Source organism: Pleurodeles waltl, chromosome 3_2 (genome assembly GCF_031143425.1).
Source record: "Pleurodeles waltl isolate 20211129_DDA chromosome 3_2, aPleWal1.hap1.20221129, whole genome shotgun sequence".
Classification (NCBI taxonomy): domain Eukaryota; kingdom Metazoa; phylum Chordata; class Amphibia; order Caudata; family Salamandridae; genus Pleurodeles; species Pleurodeles waltl.
Genome location: NC_090441.1, coordinates 200,274,323 through 200,291,355, shown reverse-complemented (window position 1 = coordinate 200,291,355; position 17,033 = coordinate 200,274,323). Strand labels below are relative to the sequence as shown.

At 62.4% G+C, this 17,033-nt stretch overlaps 1 protein-coding gene across 2 annotated transcripts in view; it reads right to left on the bottom strand.

Moving 5' to 3' along the window:
• The window catches only part of LOC138286694 (beta-galactosidase-1-like protein), a 296,524-nt gene that overhangs the window by 205,504 nt on the left and 73,987 nt on the right, over positions 1-17,033 (bottom strand). For both annotated transcript variants that reach the window (XM_069227181.1, XM_069227179.1), the window contains exon 3: positions 3,502-3,671. In XM_069227181.1, the coding sequence (XP_069083282.1) occupies positions 3,502-3,671 (170 nt within the window). The remainder of the gene's footprint in view (positions 1-3,501; positions 3,672-17,033) is intronic.

The following is a 17,033-nucleotide window of genomic DNA, read 5'->3' as shown; positions in this document are numbered from 1 at the left end:
CACACCTGCTCCACCATCAGACCTGCATAGGTAATCCAGAAGTGATGCACTCTCCCTTCCTCGATCCTGCTAGTTGGGTCAGGAATGCCCCTGCTAGGTAATCAAGTGTGTACTCCGGCCCTGAGTATCCGATTCCAGGACTTGTCAGGCGCATGGAGAGGGAGAACCAATCGTGGGATCAAGTAGTGGAGGGAGGACCAGTGCCCATGTCCTGGGTTTATCAGATAAAGCAGTGGTGGCAGCATACCATGTTTTATGATTTGTGGTGTGACCCAGACCTTATTCCCTGTGTCTTCTGACCTCTCTCTTGAAAAGTTCTGCTGTTATGAGAGAAGTAGAGCCTGTGCCTACAGATCATGTGCATATCAACTGAGAGACCGAGAGAACAGAGAGAATGTGTGTGTAAGCACGTACACACACACACACATGATTGAACACCCCTATATGTGTGAGTGCCTGTGTCTGCCTGTCTGTCTTGGTCCATTCTGGACGCCTATGTTTAACACAGCTTAGGATGCAGGATGGATACAGCTTCCCCAGACAGATGAAGTGTGCTGACTGCATTCCTTCGGCAGAGGGTAGCAACCCAGACTCCGAAGCAAGGAGGATGGAGAAAGGGCTGCTTTAGAAATTCCATGATGTCTTTGATAGCAAGTGTAGGAAAGTACCCTCTTTCTTGGCATGGTTACCCCCTTTTTCTGCCTGATGTCAGTGTGACCAGGACCCCAGTGATTATGCCCTCCCTCCCAAAACTCTGTATTTCATCCCCAATTGGCACACCGTGCTCCATTATAAGTCCCTAGTATATGGTACCTAGGTATCCAGGGCATTAGGGTTCCAGCGGATCCTTATGGGCTGCAGCATATATTTTGTCACCCATAGGGAGCCCATGCAAAGGTGTCTGTAGGTCTACCATTGCAGCCTGCGTGAAAAGGTGCAAGAACCCTTTCACTGCCATTTTTCACTACACCAGATTACTTATAAGTCACCCCTTTGGTAGGCCTTCTATCCCAGGAGGCAGGGTGCAAAGTACCTGTGTGTGAGGGCACCCCTGCACTAGCAGAGGGGCCCCCACAAGCTCCAGGCCCATTTTTCCAGACTTCGTGAGTGTGGGGACGCCATTTTACGCATGTCCTGGACATAGGTCACTACCTATGTCCAGCTACATAATGGTAACTCCTAACATAGGCATGCTTGGTATCAAACATGTGGCAATCATAACCCAGGGCTTTTGCAAGCATTGGCTGTATGATTCCATGCACTCTGGGGGCTCGTTAGAGAACCCCCAGTACTGCCATTACAGCCGTCTGAGGGTTTCCAGGCAGCCCCAGCTGCTGCCACCTCACACACAGGTTTCTGCCTTCCTGTTGCTTGAAAAGCTGAAGCCCAGGATAGCAGAACAAAGGATTTCCTTTGGGGAGGGGTTTTACACCCTCTCCTTTTGGAAATAGGTTACAGGAGTTAGTGGAACAATGGTGCTGCCGGGGACCAGTAAGGCCCAGGAAGACTCAACCCAGGATGGGGAGTCACAGGGGACCCTCAGCGACACAGAGGACTCACAGAAGAGGAGGCAGCACCCACAGGAGTCACACAGGACGGGGACACAGAAGTTGCTGAAGGAGCCCACAAAACACTACAGAAAGGGATCTCACGCCGCAGGAGAACCACGCATAGGGCTGTGAGTCACAGGGAGGAGTGCTGGGGACTGAAGCTACACGTTGCCTGAAGATCCCTTGGAGGAGATGCAAACAAGCCTTGGCAGCTGCAAGAGACGTGGTGCACAGGGGTACTGTGCTGCGTGGGAAGGCAAGGGCTTACCTCCACCAAAGTTGGACAGCTGGCAGAGAGCACCAAGTGGACTACTCCGGACCACCACCCGTGATGCAGGATCCATGCAGTTCAGATTAGGGAAGATCCACGCAGTCGGTCGTCGTTGCAGCAGGTGCCTGCGGATGCAGGGGAGTGACCCCTTCACTCCAAGCGAGATTCCTTCTTTCTTCTAGTGCAGTCTGAAGACACGTCGCCCTCAGTGGATCCACAGCCGGCGGAAATGTTGCAGTTGCTTGAAGGAGCCCTGGAAACAATGTTGCAGAAGAGTTCTTTTTTTCAGAGGCAGCTTGTCAGGTCCTGGAGGTTCCAGTCGCAGTTCCAGAGGCCAGAAGTCGAAGTAGAGGTTGCAGAAGAGTCCTGCTGGAATCTTGCAAGCCGAATCTGAGGACCCACCCAAGAGAGATTTTGGTCTCCTAACCAGGTAAGCAGCTATCAGGAGGTGGCTCTGACATCACCTGCCTGGCCTGGCCACTCAGATGCTCCCAGAGTTCCCTGCCAGTCTTGGAAACAAGATGGCAGAACCCAGGGACCCTCTGGAGGAGTTCTGGGCACCACCCTTGGGGTGATGATGGACACAGGAGTGGTCAATCCCCTTTCCATTGTGCAGTTTCACGCCAGAGCAGGGAACGGGGTCCCTGCATTGGTGCAAACTGGTTTATACAAGGAGGGCACCAAATGTGCCCTTCAAAGCATACCGGTAGCATGGTGAGGCTACACCTCCAAAGCTATGTAACACCCATTTCTAATGGTGTTACCTCCCTCTCCCTCAGGAAATCCTTTGTTCGGTCTTCCTTTGCCCTAGCTGGTCAAGCAGCAGGAGGGCAGAAACCTGCCTGAGGGGTGGCACCAGCGCGGGCTGCATGGAAAACCCCAGACAACTGGAAGAAGCAATGCTGGGGATCCTCTAAGGAGCCCCCAGAGTGCATGGAATCCTACAACCAATACTGGCAACAGTATTGGGGTATGATTCCGACATATTTGATACCAAACATGCCCAGGTTTGGACTTACCATTATGTAGCTGGACATAGGTAGGGACCTATGTCCAGTACATGGGTAAAATGGCATCTCCTCACTTACAAAGTCCGGTGTGATGGAGCTGGAGTTCGTAGGGGAAACTCTGCTGGTGCAGGGGTGCCCTCATACACAGGTACTTGCGCCCTGCCCTCTGCTCTTGGAGGGCCTACCACAGGGGTGACTTACAGTGACCTGAAGTGAAAGGGTGCATGCACCTTTTCACGCAGGCTGCAATGGCAGGCCAGCAGACACATTTTGCATGGGCTCCCATTGGTGGCAAAATACATGCTGCAGCACATGGGGAACCCCTGGGACCACAATGCCCTGGGTACCTGGGTACCATACAGTAAGGACTTATATGGGGGCACCAGTATGCCAGTTCAGGGGTATGCCAAGTCCTAAGCAACCAAATTTAGGGGGAGAGAGCACAGTCACTGGGGTCCTGGTTAGCAAGATCCCAGTGAACACAGTCAAAACACACTGACCGCAGGCAGAAAGTGGGGGTAACCATGCCACAAAGAGGGTACTTCCCTACAGATGCCACGCCCCTTCACCGCGCAGAGAGCTGCAAAGGCTTCCACCCCCTCTTACCCTCTCCTCCCTTCTTATTCCAACCTGCAGCAGGGGCTTCTACCCCCTCCGAGATGCCACTTACATTTGGATGGCGTTGAGCCCTGCCATGTACATCTTCAGGAGTCGGTCCTTCCAGTACTCGGGCGGGATGCGGAAGTAGTGGATGCTGCCGGAGACGTACTGGAACTTGAGGCCATCCTTCCGGAAGCAGTCATTCTCATAGTCGATTTCGAATGTGGGGCTGGAGGAGGCCTAAGGGCAGAAGACACAGGTAGGATCAAATATCAGTCTCCCCAAGAGTGTTAGTGCAGGGCCCTCCCTTACAGAGCCTGGGCAGGGCCCTCCCTCACAGTACCGGTGCAGGGCCCTCCCTCACAGTGCCGGTGCAGGGCCCTCCCTCACAGTACCGGTGCAGGGCCCTCCCTCACAGTGCCGGTGCAGGGCCCTCCCTCACAGTGCCGGTTCAGGGCCCTCCCTCACAGGGCAGGCGCAGGGCCCTCCCTCACAGTGCCGGCGCAGGGCCCTCCCTTACAGTGCCGGTGCAGGGCTCTCCCTCCCCATTCCGGTGCCCGACCCTCCCTTACAGTGCTGGTGCAGGGCCCTCCCTCACAGTACCGGTGCAGGGCCCTCCCTTACAGTGTAGAGACCTCCCTTACAGTGCCGGTGCAGGGCCCTCCCTTACAGTACTGGTGCCCTCCCTTACAGTGCAGGTGCAGGGCCCTCCCTTACAGTGCCGGGGCAGGGTCCTCCCTTACAGTGCCGGGGCAGGGCCCTCCCTTACAGTGCTGGTACAGGGCCCTCCCTTGTAGTGCAGGGTCCTCCCTCACAGTGCCGGTGCGCGACCCTCCCTCACAGTGCCGGTGCAGGACCCTCCCTCACAGTACAGGGCCCTCCCTCACAGTGCCGGTGCAGGGCCCTCCCTCACAGTACCGGGGCAGGGCCCTCCCTCACAGTACTGGGGCAGGGCCCTCCCTTACAGTGCCAGTGCAGGGCCCTCCCTCACAGTGCCAGTGCAGGGCCCTCCCTCACAGTGCCAGGGTAGGGCCCTCCCTCACAGTGCCAGTGCAGGGCTCTCCCTCACAGTGCCGGTGCAGGGCCCTCCCTCACAGTGCCGGTGCAGGGCCCTCCCTCACAGTGCCGGTGCTGGGCCCTCCCTTACAGTGCCGGTGCTGGGCCCACCCTTACAGTGCCGGTGCTGGGCCCACCCTTACAGTGCCGGTGCTCGACCCTACCTTACAGTGCCGGTGCAGGGTCCTCCCTCACAGTGCCAGTGCAGGGCCCTCCCTTACAGTGCCGGTGCAGGGCCCTCCCTCACAGTGCTGGTGCAGGGCCCTCCCTTGCGGTGCCGGTGCAGGGCCCTCCCTTACAGTACTGATGCCCTCCCTCGCAGTGCCGGTGCAGGGCACTCCCTCGCAGTGCCGGTGCAGGGCCCTCCCTCACAGTGCCGGTTCAGGGCCCTCCTTTACAGTGCCGGTGCAGGGCCCTCCCTCACAGTACCGGTGCACGGCCCTCCCTCACAGTACCGGTGCACGGCCCTCCCTCAGAGTGCCGGGGCAGGGCCCTCCCTTGCAGTGCCGTGGCAGGGCCCTCCCTTGCAGTGCCGGTGCAGGGCCCTCCCAGGGCCCTCCCTCACAGTGCTGGTGCAGGGCCCTCCCTTACAGTGCAGGGTCCTCCCTTGCAGTGCCGGTGGAGGGCCCTCCCTTACAGTGCCGGTGCACGGCCCTCCCTCACAGTGCCGGTGCAGGGCCCTCCCTTGAAGTGCCGGTGCAGGGCCCTCCCTTGCAGTGCTGGTGCAGGGCCCTCCCTCGCAGTGCTGGTGCAGGGCCCTCCCTCGCAGTACCGGTGCAGGGCCCTCCCTCACAGTGCCGGTGGAGAGCCCTCCCTCACAGTGCTGGTGCAGGGCCCTCCCTCCCTGTGAGAAAGTAGCCTCTTTCTAGCCTTGTTACCCCCACTTTTGGCCTGTTTGTGAGTGTATGTCAGGGTGTTTTCACTGTCTCACTGGGATCCTGCTAGCCAGGGCCCAGTGCTCATAGTGAAAAACCTATGTTTTCAGTATGTTTGTTATGTGTCACTGGGACCCTGCTAGTCAGGATCCCAGTGCTCATAAGTTTGTGGCCTATATGTATGTGTTCCCTGTGTGGTGCCTAACTGTCTCACTGAGGCTCTGCTAACCAGAACCTCAGTGGTTATGCTCTCTCATTTCTTTCAAATTGTCACTAACAGGCTAGTGACTAATTTTTCCAATTTACATTGGCTTACTGGAACACCCTTATAATTCCCTAGTATATGGTACTGAGGTACCCAGGGTATTGGGGTTCCAGGAGATCCCTATGGGCTGCAGCATTTCTTTTGCCACCCATAGGGAGCTCTGACAATTCTTACACAGGCCTGCCACTGCAGCCTGAGTGAAATAACGTCCACGTTATTTCACAGCCATTTTACACTGCACTTAAGTAACTTATAAGTCACCTATATGTCTAACCTTTACCTGGTAAAGGTTAGGTGCAAAGTTACTTAGTGTGAGGGCACCCTGGCACTAGCCAAGGTGCCCCCACATTGTTCAGGGCCAATTCCCCGGACTTTGTGAGTGCGGGGACACCATTACAAGCGTGCACTACATATAGGTCACTACCTATATGTAGCTTCACAATGGTAACTCCGAATATGACAAGTAACATGTCTATGATCATGGAATTGCCCCCTCTATGCCATCCTGGCATAGTTGGCACAATCCCATGATCCCAGTGGTCTGTAGCACAGACCCTGGTACTGCCAAACTGCCTTTCCTGGCGTTTCACTGCAGCTGCTGCTGCTGCCAACCCCTCAGACAGGTTTCTGCCCCCCTGGGGTCAAGTCAGGCTTGTCCCAGAATGGCAGAACAAAGGACTTCCTCAGAGAGAGGGTGTTACACCCTCTCCCTTTGGAAAATGGTGTGAAGGCAGGGGAGGAGTAGCCTCCCCCAGCCTCTGGAAATGCTTTCTTGGGCACAGATGTGCCCAATTCTGCATAAACCAGTCTACACCGGTTCAGGGACCCCTTAGCCCTGCTCTGGCGCGAAACTGGACAAAGGAAAGGGGAGTGACCACTCCCCTGACCTGCACCTCCCCTGGGAGGTGTCCAGAGCTCCTCCAGTGTGCTCCAGACCTCTGCCATCTTGGAAACAGAGGTGCTGCTGGCACACTGGACTGCTCTGAGTGGCCAGTGCCACCAGGTGACGTCAGAGACTCCTTCTGATAGGCTCCTTCAGGTGTTAGTAGCCTATCCTCTCTCCTAGGTAGCCAAACCCTCTTTTCTGGCTATTTAGGGTCTCTGTCTCTGGGGAAACTTTAGATAACGAATGCAAGAGCTCATCCGAGTTCCTCTGCATCTCTCTCTTCACCTTCTGCCAAGGAATCGACTGCTGACCGCGCTGGAAGCCTGCAAACCTGCAACATAGTAGCAAAGACGACTACTGCAACTCTGTAACGCTGATCCTGCCGCCTTCTCGACTGTTTTCCTGGTGGTGCATGCTGTGGGGGTAGTCTGCCTCCTCTCTGCACTAGAAGCTCCGAAGAAATCTCCCGTGGGTCGACGGAATCTTCCCCCTGCAACCGCAGGCACCAAAAAGCTGCATTACCGGTCCCTTGGGTCTCCTCTCAGCACGACGAGCGAGGTCCCTCGAATCCAGCAACTCTGTCCAAGTGACTCCCACAGTCCAGTGACTCTTCAGTCCAAGTTTGGTGGAGGTAAGTCCTTGCCTCACCTCGCTAGACTGCATTGCTGGGAACCGCGACTTTTGCAGCTACTCCGGCCCCTGTGCACTTCCGGCGGAAATCCTTTGTGCACAGCCAAGCCTGGGTCCACAGCACTCTAACCTGCATTGCACGACTTTCTAAGTTGGTCTCCGGCGACGTGGGACTCCTTTGTGTAACTTCGGGTGAGCACCGTTTCACGCATACTCGTAGTGCCTGTTTCTGGCACTTCTCCGGGTGCTACCTGCTGCTAAGAGGGCTCCTTGTCTTGCTCGACGTCCCCTCTCTCTCCTAGTCCAATTTGCGACCTCCTGGTCCCTCCTGGGCCACAGCAGCGTCCAAAAACGCTAACCGCACAATTTGCAGCTAGCAAGGCTTGTTGGCGTTCTTTCGGCGGGAAAACACTTCTGCACGACTCTCCACGGCGAGAGGGATCCGTCCACCAAAGGGGAAGTCTCTAGCCCTTTTCGTTCCTGCAGAAACCTCAGCTTCTTCTGTCCAGTAGAAGCTTCTTTGCACCCACAGCTGGCATTTCCTGGGCATATGCCCATCTCCGACTTGCTTGTGACTTTTGGACTTGGTCCCCTTGTTCCACAGGTACCCTAGATTGGAAATCCATCGTTGTTGCATTGTTGGTTTGTGTCTTTCCTGCATTATTCCTCTATCACGACTTCTATGTCCTTGCGGGAACTTTAGTGCACTTTGCACTCACTTTTCAGGGTCTTGGGGAGGGCTAATTTTCTAACTCTCACTATTTTCTAATAGTCCCAGCGACCCTCTACAAGGTCACATAGGTTTGGGGTCCATTCGTGGTTCGCATTCCACTTTTGGAGTATATGGTTTATGTTGCCCCTATCCCTATGTGTCCCCATTGCATCCTATTGTAACTATACATTGTTTGCACTGTTTTCTAAGACTATACTGCATATTTTTGCTATTGTGTACATATATCTTGTGTATATTTCCTATCCTCTCACTGAGGGTACACTCTAAGATACTTTGGCATATTGTCATAAAAATAAAGTACCTTTATTTTTAGTATAACTGTGTATTGTGTTTTCTTATGATAGTGTGCAAGTGACACTTGTGGTACTGTAGTAGCTTCACTCGTCTCCTAGTTCAGCCTAAGCTGCTCTGCTAAGCTACCATTATCTATCAGCCTAAGCTGCTAGACACCCTATACACTAATAAGGGATAACTGGGCTTGGTGCAAGGTGCAAGTACCCCTTGGTACTCACTACAAGCCAGTCCAGCCTCCTACACTCCCCATGCCGGTGCGTGACCCTCCCTCACAGTGCCGGTGCGTGACCCTCCCTCACAGTGCCGGTGCAGGTGCCCCCTTTACAGTGCCGGTGCAGGGGCCCCCTTTACAGTGCCGGTGCAGGACCCTCCCTCACAGTGCCGGTGCAGGGCCCTCCCTTACAGTGCCGGTGCAGGGCCCTCCCTCACAGTGCTGGTGCAGGGCCCTCCCTTACAGTGCAGGGTCCTCCCTCGCAGTGCCGGTGGAGGGCCCTCCCTTACAGTGCCGGTGCAGGGCCCTCCCTCACAGTGCCTGTGCAGGGCCCTCCCTCACAGTGCCTGTGCAGGGCCCTCCCTTACAGTCCCGGTGCAGGGCCCTCCTTTACAGTGCTGGTGCAGGGTCCTGCCTCTCAGTACTGGTGCAGGGCCCTCCCTCACAGTCCCGGTGCAGGGCCCTCCCTCACAGTACCAGTGCAGGGCCCTCCCTCACAGTACCGGTGCAGGGCCCTCCCTCACAGTGCCGGTGCAGGGGCCCCCTTTACAGTGCCGGTGCAGGGCCCTCCCAGGTCCCTCCCTCACAGTGCTGGTGCAGGGCCCTCCCTTACAGTGCCGGTGCAGGGCCCTCCCTCGCAGTGCTGGTGCAGGGCCCTCCCTCACAGTGCAGGCGCAGGGCCCTCCCTCACAGTGCAGGCGCAGGGCCCTCCCTCACAGTGCAGGTGCAGGGCCCTCGCTCACAGTGCCGGCGCAGGGCCCTCCCTTACAGTGCCGGTGCAGGGCCCTCCTCACAGTGCCGGTGCAGGGCCCTCCCTTACAGTGCCGGTGCAGGGCCCTCCCTCACAGTGCCCTCACTCACAGTGCCGGTGCAGGGCCCTCCCTCACAGTGCCTGTGCATTGCGTTCCCTCCCCATGCCGGTGCCCGACCCTCCCTCACAGTGCTGGTGCAGGGGCCCCCCTTACAGTGCTGGTGCAGGGCCCTCCCTCACAGTGCCTGTGCAGGGCCCTCCCTCACAGTACCGGTGCAGGGCCCTCCCAGGTTCCTCCCTCACAGTGCTGGTGCAGGGCCCTCCCTTACAGTGCAGGGCCCTCCCTTACAGTGCCGGTGCAGGGCCCTCCCTTACAGTACTGGTGCCCTCCCTTACAGTGCCTGTGCAGGGCCCTCCCTCACAGTACCGGTGCAGGGCCCTCCCAGGTCCCTCCCTCACAGTGCTGGTGCAGGGTCCTCCCTTACAGTGTAGGGCCAATCCTTACAGTGCCGGTGCAGGGCCCTCCCTTACAGTGCCGGTGCAGGGCCCTCCCTTACAGTACTGGTGCCCTCCCTTACAGTGCCGGGGCAGGTCCTCCCTTATAGTGCTGGTGCATGGCCCTCCCTTACAGTGCCGGTGCAGGGCCCTCCCTTGCAGTGCAGGGTCCTCCCTCACAGTGCCGGTGCAGGGCCTTCCCTCCTTATGCCGGTGCGTGACCCTCCCTCACATTGCCGGTGCAGGGGCCCCCCTTAAAGTGCTGGTGCAGGACCCTCCCTTAAAGTGCTGGTGCAGGGCCCTCCCTCACAGTGCCGGTGCAGGGCCCTCCCTCACAGTGCCGGGGCAGGGCCCTCCCTCGCAGTGCCGGGGCAGGGCCCTCCCTCGCAGTGCCGGGGCAGGGCCCTCCCTCGCAGTGCCGGGGCAGGGCCCTCCCTCGCAGTGCCGGGGCAGGGCCCTCCCTCACAGTGCCTGTGCAGGGCCCTCCCTCACAGTACCGGTGCAGGGCCCTCCCAGGTTCCTCCCTCACAGTGCTGGTGCAGGGCCCTCCCTTACAGTGCAGGGCCCTCCCTTACAGTGCCGGTGCAGGGCCCTCCCTTACAGTACTGGTGCCCTCCCTTACAGTGCCTGTGCAGGGCCCTCCCAGGTCCCTCCCTCACAGTGCTGGTGCAGGGCCCTCCCTTACAGTGTAGGGCCCTCCCTTACAGTGCTGGTGCAGGGCCCTCCCTTACAGTGCCGGTGCAGGGCCCTCCCTTACAGTACTGGTGCCCTCCCTTACAGTGCCGGGGCAGGTCCTCCCTTATAGTGCTGGTGCATGGCCCTCCCTTACAGTGCCGGTGCAGGGCCCTCCCTTGCAGTGCAGGGTCCTCCCTCACAGTGCCGGTGCAGGGCCTTCCCTCCTTATGCCAGTGCGTGACCCTCCCTCACATTGCCGGTGCAGGGGCCCCCTTTAAAGTGCTGGTGCAGGACCCTCCCTTAAAGTGCTGGTGCAGGGCCCTCCCTCGCAGTGCCGGGGCAGGGCCCTCCCTCGCAGTGCCGGGGCAGGGCCCTCCCTCGCAGTGCCGGGGCAGGGCCCTCCCTCGCAGTGCCGGGGCAGGGCCCCTCCCTCGCAGTGCCGGGGCAGGGCCCTCCCTCGCAGTGCCGGGGCAGGGCCCTACCTTGCAGTGCCGGGGCAGGGCCCTCCCTCACAGTGCCGGTGCAGGGCCCTCCCTCACAGTGCCGGTGCAGGGCCCTCCCTCACAGTGCCGGTGCAGGGCCCTCCCTTACAGTGCCGGTGCTGGGCCCTCCCTTACAGTGCCGGTGCAGGGCCCTCCCTTACAGTACTGGTGCCCTCCCTTACAGTGCCTGTGCAGGGCCCTCCCAGGTCCCTCCCTCACAGTGCTGGTGCAGGGCCCTCCCTTACAGTGTAGGGCCCTCCCTTACAGTGCTGGTGCAGGGCCCTCCCTTACAGTGCCGGTGCAGGGCCCTCCCTTACAGTACTGGTGCCCTCCCTTACAGTGCCGGGGCAGGTCCTCCCTTATAGTGCTGGTGCATGGCCCTCCCTTACAGTGCCGGTGCAGGGCCCTCCCTTGCAGTGCAGGGTCCTCCCTCACAGTGCCGGTGCAGGGCCTTCCCTCCTTATGCCAGTGCGTGACCCTCCCTCACATTGCCGGTGCAGGGGCCCCCTTTAAAGTGCTGGTGCAGGACCCTCCCTTAAAGTGCTGGTGCAGGGCCCTCCCTCGCAGTGCCGGGGCAGGGCCCTCCCTCGCAGTGCCGGGGCAGGGCCCTCCCTCGCAGTGCCGGGGCAGGGCCCCTCCCTCGCAGTGCCGGGGCAGGGCCCCTCCCTCGCAGTGCCGGGGCAGGGCCCCTCCCTCGCAGTGCCGGGGCAGGGCCCCTCCCTCGCAGTGCCGGGGCAGGGCCCTCCCTCGCAGTGCCGGGGCAGGGCCCTACCTAGCAGTGCCGGGGCAGGGCCCTCCCTCACAGTGCCGGTGCAGGGCCCTCCCTCACAGTGCCGGTGCAGGGCCCTCCCTCACAGTGCCGGTGCAGGGCCCTCCCTTACAGTGCCGGTGCTGGGCCCTCCCTTACAGTGCCGGTGCTGGGCCCTCCCTTACAGTGCCGGTGCGCAACCCTACCTTACAGTGCCGGTGCAGGGTCCTCCCTCGCAGTGCCAATGCAGGGCCCTCCCTCGCAGTGCCGGTGCAGGGCCCTCCCTCGCAGTGCCGGTGCAGGTCCCTCCCTCGCAGTGCCGGTGCAGGGCCCTCCCTCGCAGTGCCGGTGCAGGGCCCTCCCTCGCAGTGCCGGTGCAGGGCCCTCCCTCACAGTGCCGGTGCAGGGCCCTCCCTCACAGTGCCGGTGCAGGGCCCTCCCTTACAGTGCCGGTGCATGGTCCTCCCCGGTGCAGGGCCCTCACTCACAGTGCCGGTGCAGGGCCCTCACTCACAGTGCCGGTGCAGGGTCCTCCCTTGCAGTGCAGGGCCCTCGCTCCCTATTCCGGTGCACGGCCCTCCCTCACAGTGCCGGTGCAGGGGCCCCCTTTACAGTGCCGGTGCAGGGCCCTCCCTTACAGTGCCGGTGCAGGGCCCTCCCTCACAGTGCCGGTGCAGGGCCCTCCCTCACAGTGCTGGTGCAGGGCCCTCTCTCACAGTGCTGGTGCAGGGCCCTCCCTCACAGTGCCGGTGCAGGGCCCTCCCTCACAGTACCGGTGCAGGGCCCTCCCTCACAGTACCGGTGCAGGGCCCTCCCTCACAGTACCGGTGCAGGGCCCTCCCTCACAGTACCGGTGCACGGCCCTCCCTCAGAGTGCCGGGGCAGGGCCATCCCTTACAGTGCCGGTGCAAGGCCCTCCCTCACAGTGCCGGTGCAGGGCCCTCCCTCACAGTACCCGTGCACGGCCCTCCCTCACAGTACCGGGGCACGGCCCTCCCTTAGAGTGCCGGGGCAGGGCCCCCCATTACAGTGCTGGAGCAGGGCCCTCCCTTACAGTGCCGGTGCAGGGCCCTCCCTTACAGTGCCGGTGCAGGGCCCTCCCTCACGTGCTGGTGCAGGGCCCTCCCTCACAGTGCCGGTGCAGGGCCCTCCCTCACAGTGCCGGTGCAGGGCCCTCCCTCACAGTACCGGTCCATGCACGGCCCTCCCTCACAGTACCGGTGCACGGCCCTCCCTCAGAGTGCTGGGGCAGGGCCATCCCTTACAGTGCTGGTGCAGGGCCCTCCCTTACAGTGCCGGTGCAGGGCCCTCCCTTACAGTGCCGGTGCAGGGCCCTCCCTCACAGTGCTGGTGCAGGGCCCTCCCTCACGTGCTGGTGTAGGGCCCTCCCTCACAGTGCCGGTGCAGGGCCCTCCCTCACAGTACCGGTCCATGCACGGCCCTCCCTCACAGTACCGGTGCACGGCCCTCCCTCAGAGTGCCGGGGCAGGGCCATCCCTTACAGTGCTGGTGCAAGGCCCTCCCTCACAGTGCCGGTGCAGGGCCGTCCCTCACAGTATTGGTGCAGGGCCCTCCCTCACAGTGCCGGTGGAGGGTCCTCCCTTACAGTGACGGTGGAGGGTCCTCCCTTACAGTGCCGGGCAGGGCCCTCCCTTACAGTGCCGGGGTAGGGCCGTCCCTCACAGTATTGGTGCTGGACCCCCCCTCACAGTGCCGGTGGAGGGCCCTCCCTTACAGAGCCGGGACAGGGCCCTGCCTCACAGTGCCAGTCCAGGGCCCTCCCTTACAGTCCTGGTTCAGGGCCCTCCTTTACAGTGCCGGTGCAGGGTCCTCCCTCACAGTACCGGTGCAGGGCCCTCCCTCACAGTACCGGTGCAGGGCTCTCCCTCACAGTCCCGGTGCAGGGCTCTCCCTCACAGTGCCGGTGCTGGGCTCTCCCTTACAGTGCCGGTGCTGGGCTCTCCCTTACAGTGCCGGTGGAGAGCCCTCCCTTGCAGTGCCGGTGGAGAGCCCTCACTCACAGTGTTGGTGCAGGGCCCTCCCTCCCCATCCCGGTGCGTGACCCTCCCTCACAGTGCCGGTGCAGGGGCCCCCCTTACAGTGCCGGTGCAGGACCCTCCCTTACAGTGCCGGTGCAGGGCCCTCCTTCACAGTAAACATGCACGGCCCTCCCTCACAGTACCGGTGCACGGCCCTCCCTCACAGTACCGGTGCACGGCCCTCCCTCACAGTACCGGTGCAGGGCCTTCCCTCACAGTGCCGGTGCAGGGCCCTCCCTCACAGTGCCGGTGCAGGGCCCTCCCTCACAGTACCCTTGCAGGGCCCTCCCTCACAGTACCCTTGCAGGGCCCTCCCTCACAGTACCCGTGCAGGGCCCTCCCTCACAGTACCCGTGCAGGGCCCTCCCTCACAGTACCGGGGCAGGGCCCTCCCTTAGAGTGCCGGGGCAGGGCCCTCCCTTACAGTGCCGGTGCAGGCCCTCCCTTACAGTGCCGGTGCAGGGTCCTGCCCTCCCTTGCAAAGCCGGTGCAGAGCCCTCCCTCGCAGTGCCGGTGCAGGGCCCTCCCTCGCAGTGCCGGTGCAGGGCCCCCCTTACAGTGCCGGTGCAGGGCCCTCCCTCGCAGTGCCAGTGCAGGGCCCTCCCTTACAGTACTGGTGCCCTCGCTCGCAGTGCCGGTGCAGGGCGCTCCCTCGCAGTGCCGGTGCAGGACCCTCCCTTACAGTGCCGGTGCTGGGCCCTCCCTTACAGTGCCGGTGCTGGGCCCTCCCTTACAGTGCCGGTGCTGGGCCCTCCCTTACAGTGCCGGTGCTGGGCCCTCCCTTACAGTGCCGGTGCAGGGCCCTCCCTCACAGTGCCGGTGCAGGGCCCTCCCTCACAGTGCCAGTGCAGGGGCCCCCTTTACAGTGCCGGTGCAGGGCCCTCCCTCACAGTACCCGTGCACGGCCCTCCCTCACAGTACCCGTGCACGGCCTTCCCTCACAGTACCCGTGCACGGCCCTCCCTCACAGTACCGGGGCACGGCCCTCCCTTAGAGTGCCGGGGCAGGGCCCTCCCTTACAGTGCTGGTGCAGGGCCCTCCCTTACAGTGCCGGTGCAGGGTCCTCCCTTACAGTGCCGGTGGAGGGCCCTGCCCTCCCTTGCAAAGCCGGTGCAGAGCCCTCCCTCGCAGTGCCGGTGCAGGGCCCTCCCTCGCAGTGCCGGTGCAGGACCCCCCTTACAGTGCCGGTGCAGGGCCCTCCCTCGCAGTGTCGGTGCAGGGCCCTCCCTTACAGTACTGGTGCCCTCGCTCGCAGTGCCGGTGCAGGGCCCTTCCTCACAGTGCCGGTGCTGGGCCCTCCCTTACAGTGCTGGTGCAGGGCCCTCCTTCACAGTGTCGGTGCAGAGGCCCCCTTTACAGTGCCGGTGCAGGGCCCTCCCTCACTGTACACGTGCACGGCCCTCCCTCACAGTACCCGTGCACGGCCCTCCCTCACAGTACCCGTGCACGGCCCTCCCTCACAGTACCGGGGCACTGACCTCCCTTAGAGTGCCGGGGCAGGGCCCTCCCTTACAGTGCTGGTGCAGGGCCCTCCCTTACAGTGCCGGTGCAGGGTACTCCCTTACAGTGCCGGTGGAGGGCCCTGCCCTCCCTTGCAAAGCTGGTGCAGAGCCCTCCCTCGCAGTGCCGGTGCAGGGCCCCCCTTACAGTGCTGGTGCAGGGACCTCCCTCGCAGTGCCGGTGCAGGGCCCTCCCTTACAGTGCCGGTGGAGGGCCCTCCCTCGCAGTGCCGGTGGAGGGCCCCCCTTACAGTGCCGGTGCAGGGCCCTCCCTTACAGTACTGGTGCCCTCCCTCGCAGTGCCGGTGCAGGGCGCTCCCTCGCAGTGCCGGTGCAGGGCCCTCCCTCACAGTGCCGGTGCAGGGCCCTCCCTTACAGTGCCGGTGCAGGGTCCTCCTTCGCAGTGCCGGTGCAGGGCCCTCCCTTACAGTGCCGGTGCAAGGTCCTGCCCTCCCTTGCAAAGCCGGTGCAGAGCCCTCCCTCGCAGTGCCGGTGCAGGGCCCTCCCTCGCAGTGCCGGTGCAGGGCCCCCCTTACAGTGCCGGTGCAGGGCCCTCCCTCGCAGTGCCGGTGCAGGGCCCTCCCTTACAGTACTGGTGCCCTCGCTCGCAGTGCCGGTGCAGGGCGCTCCCTCGCAGTGCCGGTGCAGGGCCCTCCCTCACAGTGCCGGTGCAGGGCCCTCCCTTACAGTGCCGGTGGAGGGCCCTCCCTCACAGTGCTGGTGCAAGGCCCTCCCTCACAGTGCCGGTGCAGGGGCCCCCTTTACAGTGCCGGTGCACGGCCCTCCCTCACAATACCCGTGCACGGCCCTCCCTCACAGTACCCGTGCACGGCCCTCCCTCACAGTACCCGTGCACGGCCCTCCCTCACAGTACCCGTGCACGGCCCTCCCTCACAGTACCGGGGCACGGCCCTCCCTTAGAGTGCTGGGGCACGGCCCTCCCTTACAGTGCCGGTGCAGGGTCCTCCCTTACAGTGCCGGTGTAGGGCCCTGCCCTCCCTTGCAAAGCCGGTGCAGAGCCCTCCCTCGCAGTGCCGGTGCAGGGCCCTCCCTTACAGTACTGGTGCCCTCGCTCGCAGTGCCGGTGCAGGGCCCTCCCTCACAGTGCCGGTGCTGGGCCCTCCCTTACAGTGCCGGTGCAGGGCCCTCCCTCACAGTGCTGGTGGAGGGCCCTCCCTCACAGTGCCGGTGCAGGGGTCCCCTTTACAGTGCCGGTGCAGGGTCCTCCCTCACAGTACCCGTGCACGGCCCTCCCTCACAGTACCCGTGCACGGCCCTCCCTCACAGTACCCGTGCACGGCATTCCCTCACAGTACCGGGGCACGGACCTCCCTTAGAGTGCCGGGGCAGGGCCCTCCCTTGCAAAGCCGATGCAGAGCCCTCCCTCGCAGTGCCGGTGCAGGTCCCTCCCTCGCAGTGCCGGTGCAGGGCCCCCCTTACAGTGCCGGTGCAGGGCCCTCCCTCGCAGTGCCGGTGCAGGGCCCTCCCTCGCAGTGCCGGTGTAGGGCCCTCCCTTACAGTACTGGTGCCCTCCCTCGCAGTGCCGGTGCTGGGCCCTCCCTTACAGTGCCGGTGCAGAGCCCTCCCTTGCAGTGGCGGTGCAGGGCCCTCCCTCGCAGTGCCGGTGCAGGGCGCTCCCTTACAGTGCCGGTGCTGGGCCCTCCCTTACAGTGCCGGTGCAGGGCCCTCCCTCACAGTGCCGGGGCAGGACCCTCCCTCGCAGTGCCGGGGCAGGACCCTCCCTCGCAGTGGCGGTGCTGGGCCCTCCCTTACAGTACTGGTGCCCTCGCTCGCAGTGCCGGTGCAGGGCGCTCCCTCGCAGTGCCGGTGCAGGGCCCTCCCTCACAGTGCCGGTGCAGGGCCCTCCCTTACAGTGCTGGTGCAGGGCCCTCCTTCACAGTGTCGGTGCAGAGGCCCCCTTTACAGTGCCGGTGCAGGGCCCTCCCTCACTGTACCCGTGCAC